The sequence below is a fragment of the Branchiostoma belcheri genome, unplaced genomic scaffold, assembly GCF_001625305.1.
Source record: "Branchiostoma belcheri isolate BF01 breed outbred unplaced genomic scaffold, Haploidv18h27 scaffold62, whole genome shotgun sequence".
NCBI lineage: Eukaryota > Metazoa > Chordata > Leptocardii > Amphioxiformes > Branchiostomatidae > Branchiostoma > Branchiostoma belcheri.
In genome coordinates, this window is record NW_017804265.1 from 1,420,649 (window position 1) to 1,438,039 (window position 17,391).

The window sequence follows — 17,391 nt, forward strand, 5'->3', positions numbered from 1 at the left end:
ATTTAGTGGCATAACTCTTGAAGGCATGGATCGATGTTCATGATTTTTGGTAGGCAACTTAAAATTGGGGAAACCAAGGTCAAGTGCAAAAATGGGCTTCGTGGGGGTCCCTGCGTCAATGCAGTGGGGTTTATGTTACCAATTGAAGCCTTGCAGTATTTGTTGCAAATTCAAGGATGACTGTATGTTAAAGTGTATTATATTTTAAGTTGTTTTGAAAGAAAAACAAAAATTGGCTAGACAGAGGAAGAAAGAAGGAAGGGAATAGACCAAAGAGGAGAAAATATGAGAGAAGACAGAGATGGACAATAAGTTTTAAGTTTATCCTCTATAAGTTCATAACACTTCAAAAAAACAAAGTCAAGTCTAACAACAATAAAGGATATGGAGAAAGGACAACTTACTGAGAGACCCCACACTTGACACAGAGGGAGCATCACTACATGTTGAGGCAGGGGAGGGAGGGGGGCCCATGTCTGTCTTAGTCTCTGATTTGGCTTCCTTCACCCCCTCGGGTTTCCCAGACTTTGTATCTTCCTTCTGTGGCGACAGCACCTTAAATCTGTGAAAAAAAGAAAGTTCCAAAAGTTAGCAAACTGTACATACAAGTAATACATGTATAAAGGAATTCTGTGTTTGTAGAATACATAAATTACAATATGGTAACAGTTTTATCTAGTAGGAAAAAATTGTCATGAATTTTGCCTGTCCATTCAAAAAGCAAGTTTACACTTCACATGGCCAAAGTTTAATTCAAGCACTTCAGACCATAAGCTTTAAAGACAAAATACAACGATAGAAGAACCTAAAATTTGCTAAAACGCAGAAAAATTTGGCATTCATAAACAAAAAACTTACCTGCAAGTGTCGGACAGGTTCCAGGCTGACTCCAAGAGTTGCCCGACTTTCGGCACGGAGCCGACGGTTGTAAAAGCGAGCGCGCCGGCATGGTAGATGGGACAGCTGCGCAGGCAGACCTGCATGCCCGTGGTGATGTCACTCGACTTGGTGTCGCTGCCACTCTTCTTGGATCGTGTCCGAGCTTTCTCTACTAGCTTCTTTCGTTGGCTGAATGGCAGGACGCCCCTGGAAATGCAATAGAATAGATTAGAAGGGACAGAAGTATTGTTTTTGGTCATGCTAATCAATAGTTTGTGTGTCTGTGTCCATTCCGTCAATTGATCAATCAATGTGAAAAATACTCCAAGGGACCACCAAAAGTATGACTTAAGACTGTTAAAGTAAGTGCAGCCAACTGATTGGATAGTCTAAAAGGTTGACCAATCACACGACTATCCCCCAAACAAAGCAGCTTCCTGATTGGCTACAACTCTCAGAGGCTGACCAATCACAGGACCATAACCAAAATGATGCAGCTTTATGATTAGCTACAACTCTCACCAATCACAGGACTATCCCAAACAAAGCTGTCAGCTGATTGGCTAGAAGTTTCAGCAATTGACCAATCACAGGACTATCCCCAAACAAAGCAGCTTCCTGATTGGCTACTCACCACCAGTACAGTCCGCCAGACTCCAGGTGCACACAGGTGTACAGAGAACAGGTGTAGATGGCTGACATCCTCTCTCCCTGGAACTCTAGGAACACCTGGGCTGGATGTTCCAACTTTGTGGCCACAGAGCTCAGAGTTTCATCAACCCACGTGGCAACCTGGGAATGAAATAGTTTTGTCATATATACTGTAATAATGAGATAAGTCTACATGATGGCAAGAAATTAACGTTCAGCCAATTTTCAAGTGTAAAATAATCTATTGTTTGGAATTTCAATGTTTGATTGCATCATGAGAAGCTAAGAAAGAAAATGAAACAAAACAAAGAGCTGCTTACCTTGCCTGACTCAGTGACAGCAGATGCTCGGACAGAACAAGAAGAAATCAGGAGGACCTTCTCTCCATTTAAGCCTAAAGCTGAGCTCCGTGGATGGTGAACGGCTGAGTTCTGCAAACCATTAAAACATCATAAGAGCTATGATCAAAACAACAGATCTCTACTTTTGTGACATCACAGTTGTATAACATTAGAGTACATTGTATGTGCAAAACTATTGGTACCTTGCAAACCGTATTTCTTTGAAACTAACAGTTTTATGTAGATTTGAGTGATACAAAAGCTTGCAAAGTGAAGACTTGGGAGCAAGTCTTATGATCATGAAGTTACTTGCCAAACTGCAAACCAGAATGAGTTTTTCTTTGAAGCTACGAACTTTAAGGTTACCACAACAAAAGGCTAAACATGGCCAAAACGTACCTCAGGATTGCAGTAAGGTTCAGGGTCTGCCCATTTCCACTGGTAAAGCTGGCCGGACACACCGACAGCAATCAGTTCACTGTACATGGCAGCAATGTGGACAAATCTGGGAGTACCAGCAGCCTGGGGAACAGACAAGGTAGCAATGTCATAGAAGAATGAACAGTAAAATTTTCTTCTTATCTTCTCTCTTATGTTGATGAAGGTTAGACATCCAGGTAATGAGATACCAAAGTAACAAAAGCTACTCTGTAAAAGTGACTTTAAGAGAGCTTCTCTATTGCTTCAATACAACATTATTTTAATTAAATGTACCATAATCTTAGACATGTTACAATTGCTATTTTCTACTTTGTAGTGTCATAATAAGAGAAAGGATGTACAAATGTTTAAAAGACAGAGGGGGCAAATTCCACTTTGAAAAGTTCTATTTCTGATCGGCAAGATTTTCATACAATAGTCATACAACTTTCAAACAATGCTGTCAACATTGCATAAGCTTGATGACAGCCAATTCTATAGGAATAAAGATTTAATTACCTTTTCATTCCACCACTCCAGTTCCTCCCCAAACGACAGCGGTGTCTCGGGAGGAGGGTTTGTGGTTTTCTTGGCCTCAGCTGTCCCGCTGGTGCTGCCTGCCGAGCTGGCCGTGCCCAGTCCCGCCGCGTCACGCAGGGCGCTGTCCAGCCAGCGCGGGCGCTCCCGCAGGCGGAATACCGGGTCACGGTCACGCTCACGGTCAGAGTCACGATCACGGTCGCCTGGGTCTGCGTTCGCGAGAACAGGACATAAACATTTACTTTATCTGCATTCTTAGTCTTGATGTTACACAACAACTATGAAAATTATGATTCTTTCATCCTTGAAACTTGGGATAGAAATCCAGTGTTTTGGGGAGACTTTGCAAACCCCTAGTAGCTTCCTTTAAACTGCAGAATACAATGTCTTATGAATCCTATAAAGTACTGTATGCTTCCTTTGCAGAGAACTTGGCACTCTCCGTGTTTTCCTAGTTACTATTTCCTAGTAATAGAATTGATAGTCACCATTAGATTCTTGTAACTTGGAACAGAAATACAAGATTTTTAGAGACTTTCTTTTGGCCTTTTACTCACTAGTATAAATGTACTACAATGTATATCGTAAAGAATAGAGGACTTTGTGCACTCTAAGAGAGCTTTTTTATCCTGGTTTGATACATTGAAGGAGTTTTACTCACTAGATCTGGAAGCTCCCCTGACCCTGCTGCGTAGAGAAGCGTAACCAAACATGTCCTCAGAGAACATGTCAGCGTCGATGATCACACTGGGGTGGTCTGAGTGGAGACCAGCATCCAGCAGGGACATTAGGTCATCTATGGGCAAGGAAAAACACAACCATTATAAATTTTACACTAGAAAGGTAACATTTGCAAAGCAAATGCATTAAGTTTACCTTTGCATACGGTCTGCTCTGTTATTTCTTACTCAAAAACATTCACATACTAGTATATGGTCAGACAGGAGTCTAAATCCCTCCTGCTATAAAATTGCAACATGATATAACCCAACTTGTTGCCATGGTAATAGACAGTTTGGAATGAAGTTTGAAGTGACAAGCATGTCTCTCACCTCCCGGCATGTAGGAGTCGCTGGCATCATCATCGTTATCTCCTTCCTCATCATCTCTGCTTAGGAGATTGTTCACTGCCAAGTTCACATCAAGGTTCTAGATAAAACAAATAGAATTTATGAAGTTCAGGGTTCCAAATAAAACGTGCAGGCTATTGCAAGCAAAGAAAACTGAAAGACAAGAAAGGTAACATTTGCAAAGAAAATGCATAATGTTTACCTTCGCATATGGTCTGCTCTGTTAATTCTTACTCAAACATATTCATATATAATGGTGACAGGGAGTCTAAATCCCTCCTGCTATGAAATTGCAACATGATGTAACCCAACACTAGTTACCATGGTGATAGACTGCATGGTTCAGGTCATTGACCTTTTGTGTTTGGAGAAGAGGGAACTGAGCAAAAACAATATGTTTTCCTTCAATAAACATAAAAAGTACAAGAAAACAGGAGAATTAGGACATACCGTTCTCTGTAGCTCCCTGATGATGACACTGCGAGACTTCCCCTGTAGTACAACCTGCGCCTGGTTAACCAGTTCTTCTGGCACGACAGACGCGGGTACCATGGGTCGTGACCCCACGATCACGCTGGTGGTTCCCCGCGTGCCTCTACTGCCCTGTCCGCTGCCACGCACCACACGGCCGCGGGTCCTTGTTGGCAGTCTGGTCCCAGCACTGTTACTGTGGAGTAAACAGAATTGTGACATGAGAAACAATGTATTTCTGTTTTTATTCTATGGATCTTCAGTGTCTGGGTCTTAAGAAAGAATGAAACAAAGAATTTTACTTTACAATATCATACAATATTCACTTACTCACGATCACATATCATCTGTAGAAAATGAAGGATTCTCACTTTTTGTTGGGGTCATTCTTGGACAAGTCCAGTCGCTCTGTCAGGATACGGTAACTCATGCGACACACACGACCATCCTGCATGAAGAAAAGAAAATTGTTTAAGTTCATTGAATCTTCTTTCCTAGTATAATTACAAAGGAACAATTCCACAAAAAGCTCTCAAATCTACTGTACTGTACCATGCATAATTTCTGTTCTATTGTTGGTTTTGGAACACTTACAATCTACACCTATACAGACATAGAAAAACCGTAGAAATGGAAATATTCAAACATTCAAAACTAACCTCCAATAGGAAAGCAATATGGTTTGGTCCAACCACGCACTCCCTTACAACTTGGCCTCGAAGTTGGCTGATCGCTGGAGGGCTACATGAGCAGAAGTACCTCCATTGTAGTAAATATTATAATAATTTTTCAACTCAATTCAAGTTCACATTGCATCTCCATGTCAATAGCACATATGATTATCCCTAATGAGATTGTTTATGGATGAATTTCCTTATCATTACAACACAAAAATCTTGACAATTGAATTTACTAGCACACTTAAAACTGTCATGCATACTTTCAATCTTTATGTATTCCATTATCTACTATAACATGTGTACTTAACTGTTACATGAATACTAATGAAATGTACATAGATACATGTAGATTTAGTAGGATGTTTTTTTTTTAAATTTTTAGATCAACATTTATCTTGTGAAAGATCAGTTAGCAACCTTTTTTTTTTCAATAACATGCCAAAAATTTGACCATAAATTTTAACTGTTTATCCTTGATCTCTCCCCCATAATTTTTGGGAATGGCATGAATCCATTTTTGATGATCATGTTAGTGATCCTTACCTAACATACCCATGCTTGTTGATCTTGTCTGCAACTTCCTTCAGCCTGTTAAAAAAGAGGAACAAAAACATCAACATCATCCAAAAGAATCAAAATACAATGTATTATTAGTAATTTACATTTCTAATCATCTAATTATTAAATCTGCTCATAGCATATCAAGCAAAATTAGTTTGACAATAGAATGCTTCCCCCTAATCTGTAATGTACTACAGTAGGTTATACTATCTTTCAATTCAACCAGTGTAGGGGTGTTTTTTTTCTGGTATGAACCCTTTATTAGGCTTTAACCATCATAAATCTTGACAAACATTAATACATTACTTTAAGTTAATTATAAACATTAAACTTTAGCAGAGGAGAAACTTTACTTAACAAAATTTGTCCCTCAAAATGCGAATTGTAAGGTTATACTTATAGTGTCTCACTGAGTTCGAATCGTAAAATTTTCCTGGGAAGATGCCAGACCTCCTACGTACTATATTTGTATGATCATGACTTGCGCTATGCAAAGCTAGCCTATTTTATCTGACACCTATATATGCTATTAAAATTGTGAAGAGGACCCTGTGTACTCAGATGACACGCAAAGATTGTCACCATGTGGCTGCCAACAGGCTACCACAGTCTGCAATCTTTGTTGTTTAATCATCACTGTACAATGATTTAATTATTGATAAGCAAGTATCAGGACAATTCACTCTAGGAATCTTTCAGACATTTTAGCTTCCTGAAGAGTATACTAGATCTAAAAAGGCTGGCCTCCATGCTACAGTACTTATGTAAACAAAACGTATTAAACTACAATTTTATATAATTATGACTCATTTCTTCTCATGATGATGATGATGATGAGTCATGACTCATTTCTTCAAATTATATTGCAATATTACTACATGCACACTGCTGATCAAAATAACTGACTACAATGAGACAGAAAATATAATAGCTATCTAAAAATTCAATCGGTCACATACATCATGAACATTTGTAAGTTAATTATGTAACAGTGGGTGTCACCCATGCAACATGTGATATATTTTCTTTGTCTTATAATAATGTAATATCTTACACACGCACATGCCTGTAGTAATTTATGCAAAGACACGACCAGTTTGCTATTGCGATGGCCCGTTCAGTTACATAATAATCCCACCATATCCAGCACCACACACGCATCGTGCATCATGAAACCGTATCCTAAAAAATCCGGATATTTTCGACCGGCTCTCTTTGATTTCATCCGGCATGAAACCAAATCACACGTATGTATAATCATTACCATGAACCATCCTGTGAGAAAACTAAGATCTTTTACTGATCTTAAGCGATTTTGCGAAGAAAATTGCTTCTCGCATGTTTGACATTTTCGTACGTGCGGCGTTTCTAAACGTTTGCCGGCGATTTTGTAATGGCTGCTTGTCAAGACTCCATTTTGTCCTTCCCATTTTCTTGGCTCGCCGGTTTCAATGAACGGGGGAAATGTATGAATTACTGGCTTACCGATCGTTCAACTGGTCTTCTGTCCCGGGCAAAGGGTGCACCACAACGTGTATGGACGTCATCGCGCCCTCTTTCTCGGTTAATCTTTTCTAAAAGGGGCGAAATTCCCGAGTTTTTGCAACAAAAATCTCGGGACAAAGCCAAAATTTTCTTTAGCAAGACGCCATTTTGGATTGAATGTAGCGGAAAATGATAAACGACCCGTGATTGGTCGAAATTTCACTAATGCAGCTGTTACAAGTTAGCGAGAATCTGATTGGCTGTTGTTTTAACATTGATAAACTGTGTCGGCAACTTTGATTGGTTAAAGCTTTCCCAACTTGGCAAAACTTCTTATCCAGACTCCTATTGGTCTATCGCCCGGGAAGTATGGGAAATATCCAACATGGCTGCGCCCATCGTAAAATTTGCGTAATCGCAAGTTTTTATCAAGAAATTACCATTTTCCTATCACTTTCACCTCCGATCTACCACTTTTCGTCAGTTTTTGATCAAAGACTACACTAACAACATCCAGGACAAAAGCTAGGACGAAATTCGCAGGCGTTTTCGAGATAATTTGAGATTTTGATGGCGTCCGGCGATGCTCAAGTGACGCCTGCGGGTCGTCTGAAGTTGTTTCGGCACGTGAAGGGTGAGCATCTGTTTGCGGGGGTGAGCGGAGGGGTCATCTCAACACTCGTGCTGCATCCGCTGGACCTCATCAAGCTCAGATTCGCAGGTAAACAGGATCCCATCTTGATCGTTAGTTTTGCTTTTGTATGTGTTGTGAATCTCAATGGATGATTCATATTTTGATACGTAGCAAGTTACATGTGTATTAGACGCTACACGTAGTGTTTAAAAACAAGGACAACAATAGGTGATGATTGATTGATTGATTGTCGAACGGCCTTGCCTAGGGTACCAGTCTACTTACTAGGTTATGAATGAAATAATTCATGAATGTAAATATGATTTTACAATATTACATCATACAGCATGCAGTCTTCTACTAGTTAGACTAGACGTTTTGGTGTATTGATATGTGGAGCAGAACAGAATGGCTTTAAGTGTTATAATTTATGACAGGTGCTTTTAATTTGTATTCTTAAGACGATAATTTGGGTCCAAAACATACCCACACATATTGTTTACACGTCTCGTATTCAATGGTAATGTAAAAAAAAATGTAGTAAATAATTGTGTGACTGTGTGTTGTTTATTCCCAGTGAGTGATGGTCTTGCGAGCAGACCGACGTACCAGGGGATCCTGGACTGTGTCCTGGCCATCTACAGGGCACGGGGATTCCCAGGGCTGTATGCAGGGGTAACACCCAACGTGGTGGGAGCCGGAGCCTCGTGGGGGCTGTACTTCCTATTGTGAGTTAGGCTATATGATATATAATAACTCACCACAATTATGTATACATCCAACTCCTGTACATTTGGGACCGCATTGTAGATACATTTCACTGTAACCATGCATGTGTGTAGATATGTAAATATTGTACATTTGGGAATGCATCCATACAAATGTAGAAGTAGCACCTGTGCAGTGCAATGTGAACCAGCTGAATAAAAGAAAAAAGAGTCTCTTTACTCAGTGTCTGAGTATACTCAATGATGATGAAGACCATGTATACATAAATATTACTTTTCTGAATATGAATTGTGGTTTGTAATGCCATAAGTTATGTTTCTTCAGCTACAACGCAACCAAGCAGCACTGGCTGGAATGGCAGGGCATGCAGCCAAATGGCAACCTGGGACCAGGCAAACACATGGTGGCAGCAGCTAATGCAGGTCAGGGTTTACCTGCATTATGCCTGCATACAAGTTCCCTGTGAAGAACAATATGCAACCCCAACCAGTAACATACAGATCAAAGCAAATGGGACTTGAACCTCAAACCTTATAGTAATAAGGAGACCCATTTGGCAGCCAAGGCACCAAAACTACAAATCTCTTACATTTTAACCTTCTCCATGCTCCCCAACCCAGTGATCTCCCCAGAAATTTTTCAAGGGAGAGGTACTCCCTATTCGGTTGATGTCCCCCCAAAAAATCAGCGAATTTCCATGAAAATAGTAAGAGAAAACCCTAAATTTGAACACTTTGGGAGAGGTGCTAGGATTTTGGGGAGATGGGGAGCACCCTTGCTTCATTGCTTGGGGAGAGCCCTGCTAACCCCTTAACAGAGTTCTAGAATTGTACCCAAAACTGCTCCTTCAATGTGCTAATGGTTAAACGCTATTTCTCCCCAGGAGTGATAACACTGGCGTTCACTAACCCTATCTGGGTGGTGAAGACGCGTCTGTGTCTGCAGTACGAGAACGAGATGAGGAACGTGGCCGTTGGGAAGCGGTACCGGGGCATGGCCGACGCACTGGCCAAGATATGGAGACACGAGGGCATGAAGGGGATGTACAAGGTAGGGTTAGAGAACAGAAAGTACATTTGTAGACATAGAAAAGGTATAATTTACTGAGAGAACTAAGTCAGGGTGGCTTGGTGGAATTATGTTAGTAGATGTTAGAACGCAGTATATCATCATCATATGATCCATGATAAAATGTAAGTCTTGGCAGCCCCGCTGACAAGTTGTGAAGAAAAATTCAGAAGATAAGACAAGTTACTTCATATGGAAGAAAAAGTACTTTTCATGACATGTCAAGTACTAGTATTAACTTGAACTTGAACATGAATTGTACTTACTGGTATTCATGATTTTCTCTTTCCAGGGCTTCGTGCCAGGGTTGCTAGGTGTATCCCACGGTGCTTTGCAGTTCATGTCATACGAGGAGTTGAAAACACAGTACAACTTGTACCGAGGGACACCCAGGGACACTCATCTGGTGAGCTAAGGTCTTAAAATTGTCTCTACATCACAAGTGTGTACTAATTCTCTCAGTGTACATACAAAATGTATACGAGTACCATTTACCTTTGTGTCTAACTTTGTTCAATGTAGTCTCTACTTAGTTTATATATATTATTGGCTTATATGCAGCAATATTTGCTTTTTTGCTGCTCTATGAGAGGAGTGAACAGTGAAGTCTAAAACTATGTTGTTCTTATATGTACAAGATGCTGCAGTACCTGTGACAACTGTTAGGTGGTGCAGTTGATACCTCAGCCACTTGTTTGATTTGGGTACTAGTACTTTATTTTTCACACACAAAAAAGAAAAACAACAGTACTCAGTGATGTTGTCAGTAATAAACTAATATTCTTATCTATTTTTTTTCCAGAATCCCCTGGAGTACCTTACGATGGCAGCACTGTCCAAATTGTTCGCTGTGTCCACAACTTACCCATACCAAGTGGTCAGGGCCAGATTACAGGTCAGGAACATTTAACTTCTTACACAGGTTATATTTTGTTTGTTTGCTTGTTAGTTCCTAGTCCAGGATAGTTGGAAAAGCTAGTAAATGCTTGTTATGATACAGTGGATAATCATGATTGATGAAATCTAGGGAAAGATGGTTTTGGCAATACATGTATTTTCTGATTGTTTAATACCATAATATGTGTAGTACAACCTTAAATACATAATTGCTTGCAGTATATCAGAAGTAGCAAACACTTGTGTTGATGTAATGTTTGTGTCTATCTTATATTTTCCAGGACCAACACAACAAGTATGATGGGGTTATTGATGTAGTTAGGAAAACATGGAGGTAAGGATGTTTCTAGAGTGTATTTTATGTTTGTATGATTAACATTTTGATTATGTGTACTAGTATGTGTATGTCTGTGTGTTTGTGTGTATGCCTGTGTGTGTTTATGTCAGATTGTGTGATTGTATGTGTGTTTGTGTCTGTGTGTTTGTGTATGTCCATATGTGTGCCTGTGTGTGCATGTCTATCATATGTGTATGTAAAGCTTTCTCTGTGAGTACATACATGTGTCTGTGTTCCTACAATACCCAACATACACAGTGCAGCGTTGCTATTCATTGTCATTGGTGCAACTTTTGTTTCTAAGATACGAAGGATCACAGAGTATAGTATGGTTAAAGAAGTGAAGTCTACCACCATGTCTCCTGTTTTAACAAAGTTCTCCCACCTTGTCCCTCCAGAGGAGAAGGCATGGGTGGTTTCTACAAGGGAATCATACCCAACCTGCTCAGGGTCACCCCTGCCTGCTGTATCACGTTTGTCGTCTACGAGAACTTCATCAACTTCTTCAAGAAACCCAAGGACAGCAGCTGATAATGGTGAAATACTGTGACTTGACATTAGAATTTTTTATTTGGTTATCATGCTATAACCTAACCTTACTGTGTGGTATATATATATACATTTCCTGTCATGTAGTATCACGACTTTTCATTACACTATGAGTCTTTGACATATATTTGGTTATCACACTATTACATAAAATATATTGTAATAAAACTTAGAAATTATGGCCATCTATTGAGTGTGGTATTTTGAAGTGTAGTAATATGTAATTTACATTACAGTACATATGTATGCCTGTATTGAACAATTGTACATGTATGTATCGTATGAAGCAAACATAAGTTGAAATAGCCAGTGAAGAAGTTACTGGCACAGGATATATTACTCTCAGAACTTGTCGTGCTTTACCTTTACATTTTGCACTAATATTTACATATATTACGATGAAAGAAAATTATTGCATTTCTGTTCGTGGAAGGTTGGGGTCTTATTTGGGAATAGGTGGTGTTTGGTGAGATGATGTATGTTACGAAGAGGGTTCCCTTCTAGGCAAGCCATTTTGTACATGCGTATACAGAGTTGGGTAATGCAATAGTGTGGTATAGGCACGAAATCATGCATCCTGGCAAAATATGACGATATGACTATGCTTGAGCAGTATATATATACTTAACATGACATTTAGTTGCAATTTTGTGACCTTAACAGGCTGTTTATAGATAGGTTCTATTTTTAACTTGATAAGTAAAGGAGATGTTCTAACAATTTGAGTTAGCAAACAGATCAGAATATGGTGTGTGTTCGAGTAAGGTAGAAGTTAGAAGTAACATGAAGTACATGTACTTCAAGTCAGATTAGGTGATATGGGAATGGACAATGGAATATTTCAGACATGCCAATTTTATTTGCAATTTTAAGTAATAAAGTCTATATCCAGGATATGTATCCAGGATCCATCTATCTTTTTGTGTGTGTGTGTGTGTTCGGGCTCCGTTACAAAACAGATGGCACTGACTTTTGTTAACAAAACGGGAAAAGTGTAACATAACAATATGCATGTCATGCTTACTTCGTCACTTTGAAAGGAGGCTTGGCACTGCCCAACCCCAATTGTGTCGGTCACTACTGCAGAAATATTGACTTTGTGCGGCGTAAGTTGTGATGTACTCTCCTCTTTCCTGAAAGACAAAAGGAAAAGAGCATTGAGATGCTTTCACCGTAACATATGATGCTATCAGTATTGAAAACTGACGTGCATCTTTTCACATAGTTTCTGTGTACGTGGGCGTTGTACGCCTCACTGGAAACAAAAGGCCGACAAAACAAAAGCGGTCCGACTAGAAGTGATATCCCGGAAATAAAAAAAAGCGCATTATAAAGTTTAGGCTCCCTAGAAAGAACAGCCTTCTGTTGAGGCTACAGTTTGCGTTCAGAAGTCAGTGGGACTTAGAAATGGTCTGAAACTTCCGTGGGCACCAAAAAAATATTGTTTATTGACTTCCGCAAAACGCACTGAATGCGGTCATTGACTTTGACAAAGCGAAGTTTATGCGGCGCTACTATCCACCCATGACTGCCCCCAAAACGAAGTGCAAACTCTTTTCTTTAGTATCCGATGCCGATGCAACGCCCACGGATATTGGACACTTTGGGTTTCAGTTTCTCTCAGTTTTTCTATCACATGAATGGCAACGCCCCCCGCTGCATATTCGTTTTGTCTGAGTCCGAAGATGTTTGGCTATCCAGGTGTACCTGTGTCAACATCACCCATTGTACTGAGGGTGAATGCTTGACCGCCAGGGGTAACAGTGTCAAATTCATCACATGATGCATTCTTGGCTACAGCACTGAACACTAGCCTCCTTCGCAGACTTGTAAGGCGCGTCCTTTTTCTTCGGTGAGCGACGCGAGTTATTCCGCGGAGCTAGGGACGATTTTACCGCCGAATGAGTTTGCCGGGGTGAGACTGTTTCGCTGCCCAATTATAACTAACCGCTCTCCCCGGCAAAACTCCCTCGGCGGCAAAATCGTCGCTCCGCGGAATAACTCGCGTCGCCCTAGAAGTCTGCAAAGGAGGCTAACTGAACACCGTATATAAAGAGGAGCCGTCGGGGCTAGCATTTAGAGGAGACAGCACCAGCAGAGAAGGGCCGTGCTGACTGGTACGCCGTAAAGAAGAGGGCCAGCAGGGGCCCGACTCGTCTTTCATTTGGAGGTACAAGATAAAGTTCAGGTAAGAATGTACACTTATTGTTGAGGATAACGTGTCAATTATAAGGAAAACCCTACCACATAATTTCTTCTCCTCTTTAAGGGCACCCAATGCAATTTCAGGGCGACAAATTTGTACTTGTGTACTAGTTCTTAGTAGTTCTATTCAACATTCTACCAGACATAGTACCCGTTGAACCTATAACGTTATGTACTTTTTTATACACCCATACCATGCTAGTACCTGTTACAATCATTGTACAAAAAACTTTGACTTGACTTGACTATAAGTCACAAGGTGAAAGTCATAAGGTAAGTCGAAATCGAGAACGTGGCACCGACCACATTGAACGGCAAAACGTTTGGTCCTTGTGTTTCTTTTTTAAGTAAAAATAGCGCCATTTGCTTGCTTGTTTATGGAGATGGGGTAGACCCACCTAGATTGGGAATCTCTGTCGTAGATTTTTCCTAGGTTAAGCCTTTGCCCATTTGCCATGCATCATATACGTATGACAAGAGTATGATCAAACCGTGGACATGACATTGTTCCTGTTCATTGCAAACGTTTCAGACAGCCAGGAAAGTTTACCGCGTACTTGAGGAGTACATTGTATATGAAACTTTCCGCCGTCTGCAAGCTTGGCTGACGTGACGCGCATCTTTTCACATAGTTCTGTGCACGTGGGCGCTGTATACATGTACGCCCCACTGGGAACAAAACGGGGCGTAGGCTAGCCTCTACCAGGCATCGCGGATCGCAAATTGGATCTTCTCTGACCGGCTAGCTCCCGGGGCCCCTGGTATATTATCCCTTTATTTCTACTATGTTTCCAGCGATCCGCGGTGACTGGTAGAGGCTAGGCGTAATGCTGGGGTCACATTTCCAAGCCGGGGCCCGGCCGGGCTGTTTCAATTAACGAAAAATCAACAATTTTCATAAAGAATATACGTAAATAGTTCCATTGTTGATATTTTTTAACCTTTCTGTGCTTTGTTGCGTTTTATACCATACTTTTCGTTCCAAATGACTACCCGGCCGGGCCCCGGTTTGGAAATGTGACCTACATGTAAGCATAAGCCGGCAGAACAAAAGCGGTCCAGATAGAAGTGATAAGCCGGAAAGAAAAAAGCGCATTATAAAAAAGTTAAGGCTCCCAGAAAGAACAGTCGTAGAGAAGTGCAAAGCAGCACCTATTTCAAGCAGAAGTCAGTGGGACTTTGTAATGGTCAGAAACTTCAGCTCCAGGGTAGCAGCTGGTCTATCATTCTTTTTGTGTGGCCACCCTGCCGCTAACATGTACTTTCGTTGAAAACCTATAGTCCATCTAGATTGGGAATTCTGTCTTAGATTTTTCCAAGGTTAAGCCTTTGCCCATTTGCTATTTCATCATATAAGTATGACAAGGGCATGATCGAACCGTGGACATGACATTGTTCCTGTTCATTGCAAAAGTCTCAGACAGCCAGGAAAGTTTACCGTGTACCGCGTCAATATTGGCTGACGTGCCGGACTACCTCATGCTAGATTTTTGTCGATTTATGTTTATGTTAACCCTGTGAGAGTTTGGTATTACGCGCTCGATTCAACATTAGCAGGGGAGCGGGTATCAGTTCCATTGAAGCATTATACAAGTTGTACAGACTTCCCAAAGCTGACGCGCATCTTTTCACATAGTTTCTGTGTACGCCTCACTGGAAACAACTAAACAAGGCGAAGGTCGGTAAAACAAAAGCGGTTCGAGTAGAAGTGATATGCCGGAAACAAACAAAAAAACGCATTTTAAAGTTAAAGCTCCCCAGAAAGAACAGCCATAGAGCCTTCTATTGAAGCTACAGGTTGCGTTCTGAAGTCAGCGGGACTTAAGCCTTGGTCACAACCCGCCGTACGTGCATCTGCGTGTTGCAAAAACGTGGGCAAACGTAGGGGATCCGTGCGTGGTGAGTACCACCTCCGTACGGAATATATGCCTGCGGATTTGGGAGCACGTAGACACGCAGTAGAACTTAAAGTGCATGTAAAACTTTTTCTACGTGCGGTCTGCGGATTCACCACCCGTGCGTGCGAGTACGGGCGACGCGCGTGCCCCGTACGTATCGTGTATAAGACGCACGTGTGAGTACGGCCTCCTTACGGTAAAGTTGCAATCGCACAGATATCGCACGTTGTAAGCACATACAACCCACTTTCCACTTGCGCAACGAACGATGCACGCAACCGCTGACGGCCAGACGTGGCGTGCAGTCCACACTCTTACACCTCGCGCAACCGTGCGATTCACGTGCGTCGACGCCTCTCCTTCCCCACGTTTTCAAAATTTCAGAAAAACGTAGCAAACGTGGCCTCCCCCCCCCAAAAAAAACGTACGGACAAAAAGCACGAACGGCGGGTTGTGACCAGGGCTTTAGTAATGGCCAAAAACTTCCGTGGACTTCCGCAAAAGCTTTTGATTTGATTAATCCATGGAGGTAAATTCTTAATCGTTACAAAATGTTTCACATTTGGGAAGCATAGCATGCAGGATTCCGCTGGATGCTATTCGAGTTCCTCGCGGTAACTCTGGGCTCCAGGGTAGCAGCTAGTCTATCATTCTTTTTGTGTGGCCACCCTGCCGCTAACATGAGGGGTCAGTGACTGTACAGATCGAAGTTGTATACTTTCGTGGAACCAAATACACCTAGACTACCTTTAGCTAGATTGGGAATTCTGTCTAAGATTTTTCCAAGGTTAAACTTTTGCCCATTTGCTATTTCAACATATAAGTATGACAAGAGTATGATCAAACCGTGGACATGACATTGTTCCTGTTCATTGTAAAAGTCTGAGACAGCCAGGAAAGTTTACCGCGTCAAACTTAGCTGACGTGCCGGACTATATATTCATGTTAGATCCATGTCAATGTTATGTTTATGTTAACCTTGTGAGAGTTTTGTATTACGCGCTTGATTCAACATTAGCAGGGGAGGGGTGTATCAATTCCATCGAAGCATTCAATATACATGCACAAGCTTTTCCAAAGCTGACGCGCATCTTTTCACATAGTTCTGTGCACGTGGGCGTTGTACGCCTCACCCGAAACAAATAAATAAGGTGAAGGCCGGTAGAACAAAAGCGGTTCGAGTAGAAGTGATATGCCGGAAACAAAAAAAAGCGCATTTTAAAGTCAAGGCTCTCCAGAAAGAACAGTCGTAGAGCCTTCTATTGAGGCTACAGTTTGCGTTCTGAAGTCAGCGGGACTTAGAAATGGTCTGAAACGTCCGTGGGCAACAAAAATATTATTTGTTGACTTCCGCAAAATCTTTTGATTTGATTAATCCATGGAGGTAAATTCTTAATCGTTACAAAATGTTTCACATTTGGGAAGCATAGCATGCAGGATTCCGCTGGATGCTATTCGAGTTCCTCGCGGTAACTCTGGGCTCCAGGGTAGCAGCTAGTCTATCATTCTTTTTGTGTGGCCACCCTACCACTATCATGAGGGGTCAGTGACTGTACAGATCGAAGTTGTATACTTTCGTGGAACCAAGTACACCTAGACCACCTTTAGCTAGATTGGGAATTCTGTCTAAGATTTTTCCAAGGTTAAGCTTTTGCCCATTTGCTATTTCATCATATAAGTATGACAAGGGCATGATCGAACCGTGGACATGACATTGTTCCTGTTCATTGTAAAAGTCTCAGACAGCCAGGAAAGTTTACCGTGTACCGCGTCAAGCTTGACTGACGTGCCGGACTAACTCATGCTAGATTTATGTCAATGTTATGTTTATGTTAACCTTGTGGGAGTTTTGTATTACGCGCTCGATTCAACATTAGCAGGGGAGCGGGTATCAGTTCCATTGAAGCATTATACAAGCTTCAGGCTTCCCGACGCGCATCAATTCACTGGCATAGTTTCTGTGCACGGGGGGGGGG

At 41.3% G+C, this 17,391-nt stretch overlaps 3 protein-coding genes across 3 annotated transcripts in view; 2 read left to right on the forward strand and 1 right to left on the reverse strand.

Moving 5' to 3' along the window:
- LOC109483121 (E3 ubiquitin-protein ligase UBR5-like) overlaps nucleotides 1-7,319 on the reverse strand; it is a 29,508-nt gene extending 22,189 nt beyond the window's left edge. Inside the window, exons 1-13 of the mRNA XM_019786117.1 lie at nucleotides 7,099-7,319; nucleotides 5,596-5,640; nucleotides 5,032-5,113; nucleotides 4,744-4,820; nucleotides 4,352-4,568; nucleotides 3,884-3,980; nucleotides 3,493-3,627; nucleotides 2,811-3,040; nucleotides 2,271-2,393; nucleotides 1,851-1,961; nucleotides 1,514-1,671; nucleotides 859-1,086; nucleotides 405-562 (exon numbers count right to left, since the gene is read on the reverse strand). Coding sequence (XP_019641676.1) covers nucleotides 405-562; nucleotides 859-1,086; nucleotides 1,514-1,671; nucleotides 1,851-1,961; nucleotides 2,271-2,393; nucleotides 2,811-3,040; nucleotides 3,493-3,627; nucleotides 3,884-3,980; nucleotides 4,352-4,568; nucleotides 4,744-4,820; nucleotides 5,032-5,113; nucleotides 5,596-5,640; nucleotides 7,099-7,160 — 1,723 coding nt within the window. The 5' untranslated portion in view covers nucleotides 7,161-7,319. The remainder of the gene's footprint in view (nucleotides 1-404; nucleotides 563-858; nucleotides 1,087-1,513; nucleotides 1,672-1,850; nucleotides 1,962-2,270; nucleotides 2,394-2,810; nucleotides 3,041-3,492; nucleotides 3,628-3,883; nucleotides 3,981-4,351; nucleotides 4,569-4,743; nucleotides 4,821-5,031; nucleotides 5,114-5,595; nucleotides 5,641-7,098) is intronic.
- A 114-nt stretch (nucleotides 7,320-7,433) lies between these two features.
- On the forward strand, nucleotides 7,434-12,199 carry LOC109483090 (mitochondrial folate transporter/carrier-like). The gene is made up of 8 exons (XM_019786079.1): nucleotides 7,434-7,819; nucleotides 8,310-8,460; nucleotides 8,786-8,883; nucleotides 9,345-9,511; nucleotides 9,822-9,935; nucleotides 10,332-10,424; nucleotides 10,708-10,760; nucleotides 11,162-12,199. The coding sequence occupies exons 1-8, from the start codon at nucleotides 7,669-7,671 to the stop codon at nucleotides 11,292-11,294; spliced, it is 960 nt and encodes a 319-aa protein (XP_019641638.1). The 5' UTR covers nucleotides 7,434-7,668; the 3' UTR covers nucleotides 11,295-12,199.
- A 1,028-nt stretch (nucleotides 12,200-13,227) lies between these two features.
- LOC109483125 (guanylate-binding protein 5-like) overlaps nucleotides 13,228-17,391 on the forward strand; it is an 11,229-nt gene continuing 7,065 nt past the window's right edge. The window contains exon 1 of the mRNA XM_019786121.1: nucleotides 13,228-13,500. The gene's annotated coding sequence lies outside the window, so the exon portion shown is untranslated. The remainder of the gene's footprint in view (nucleotides 13,501-17,391) is intronic.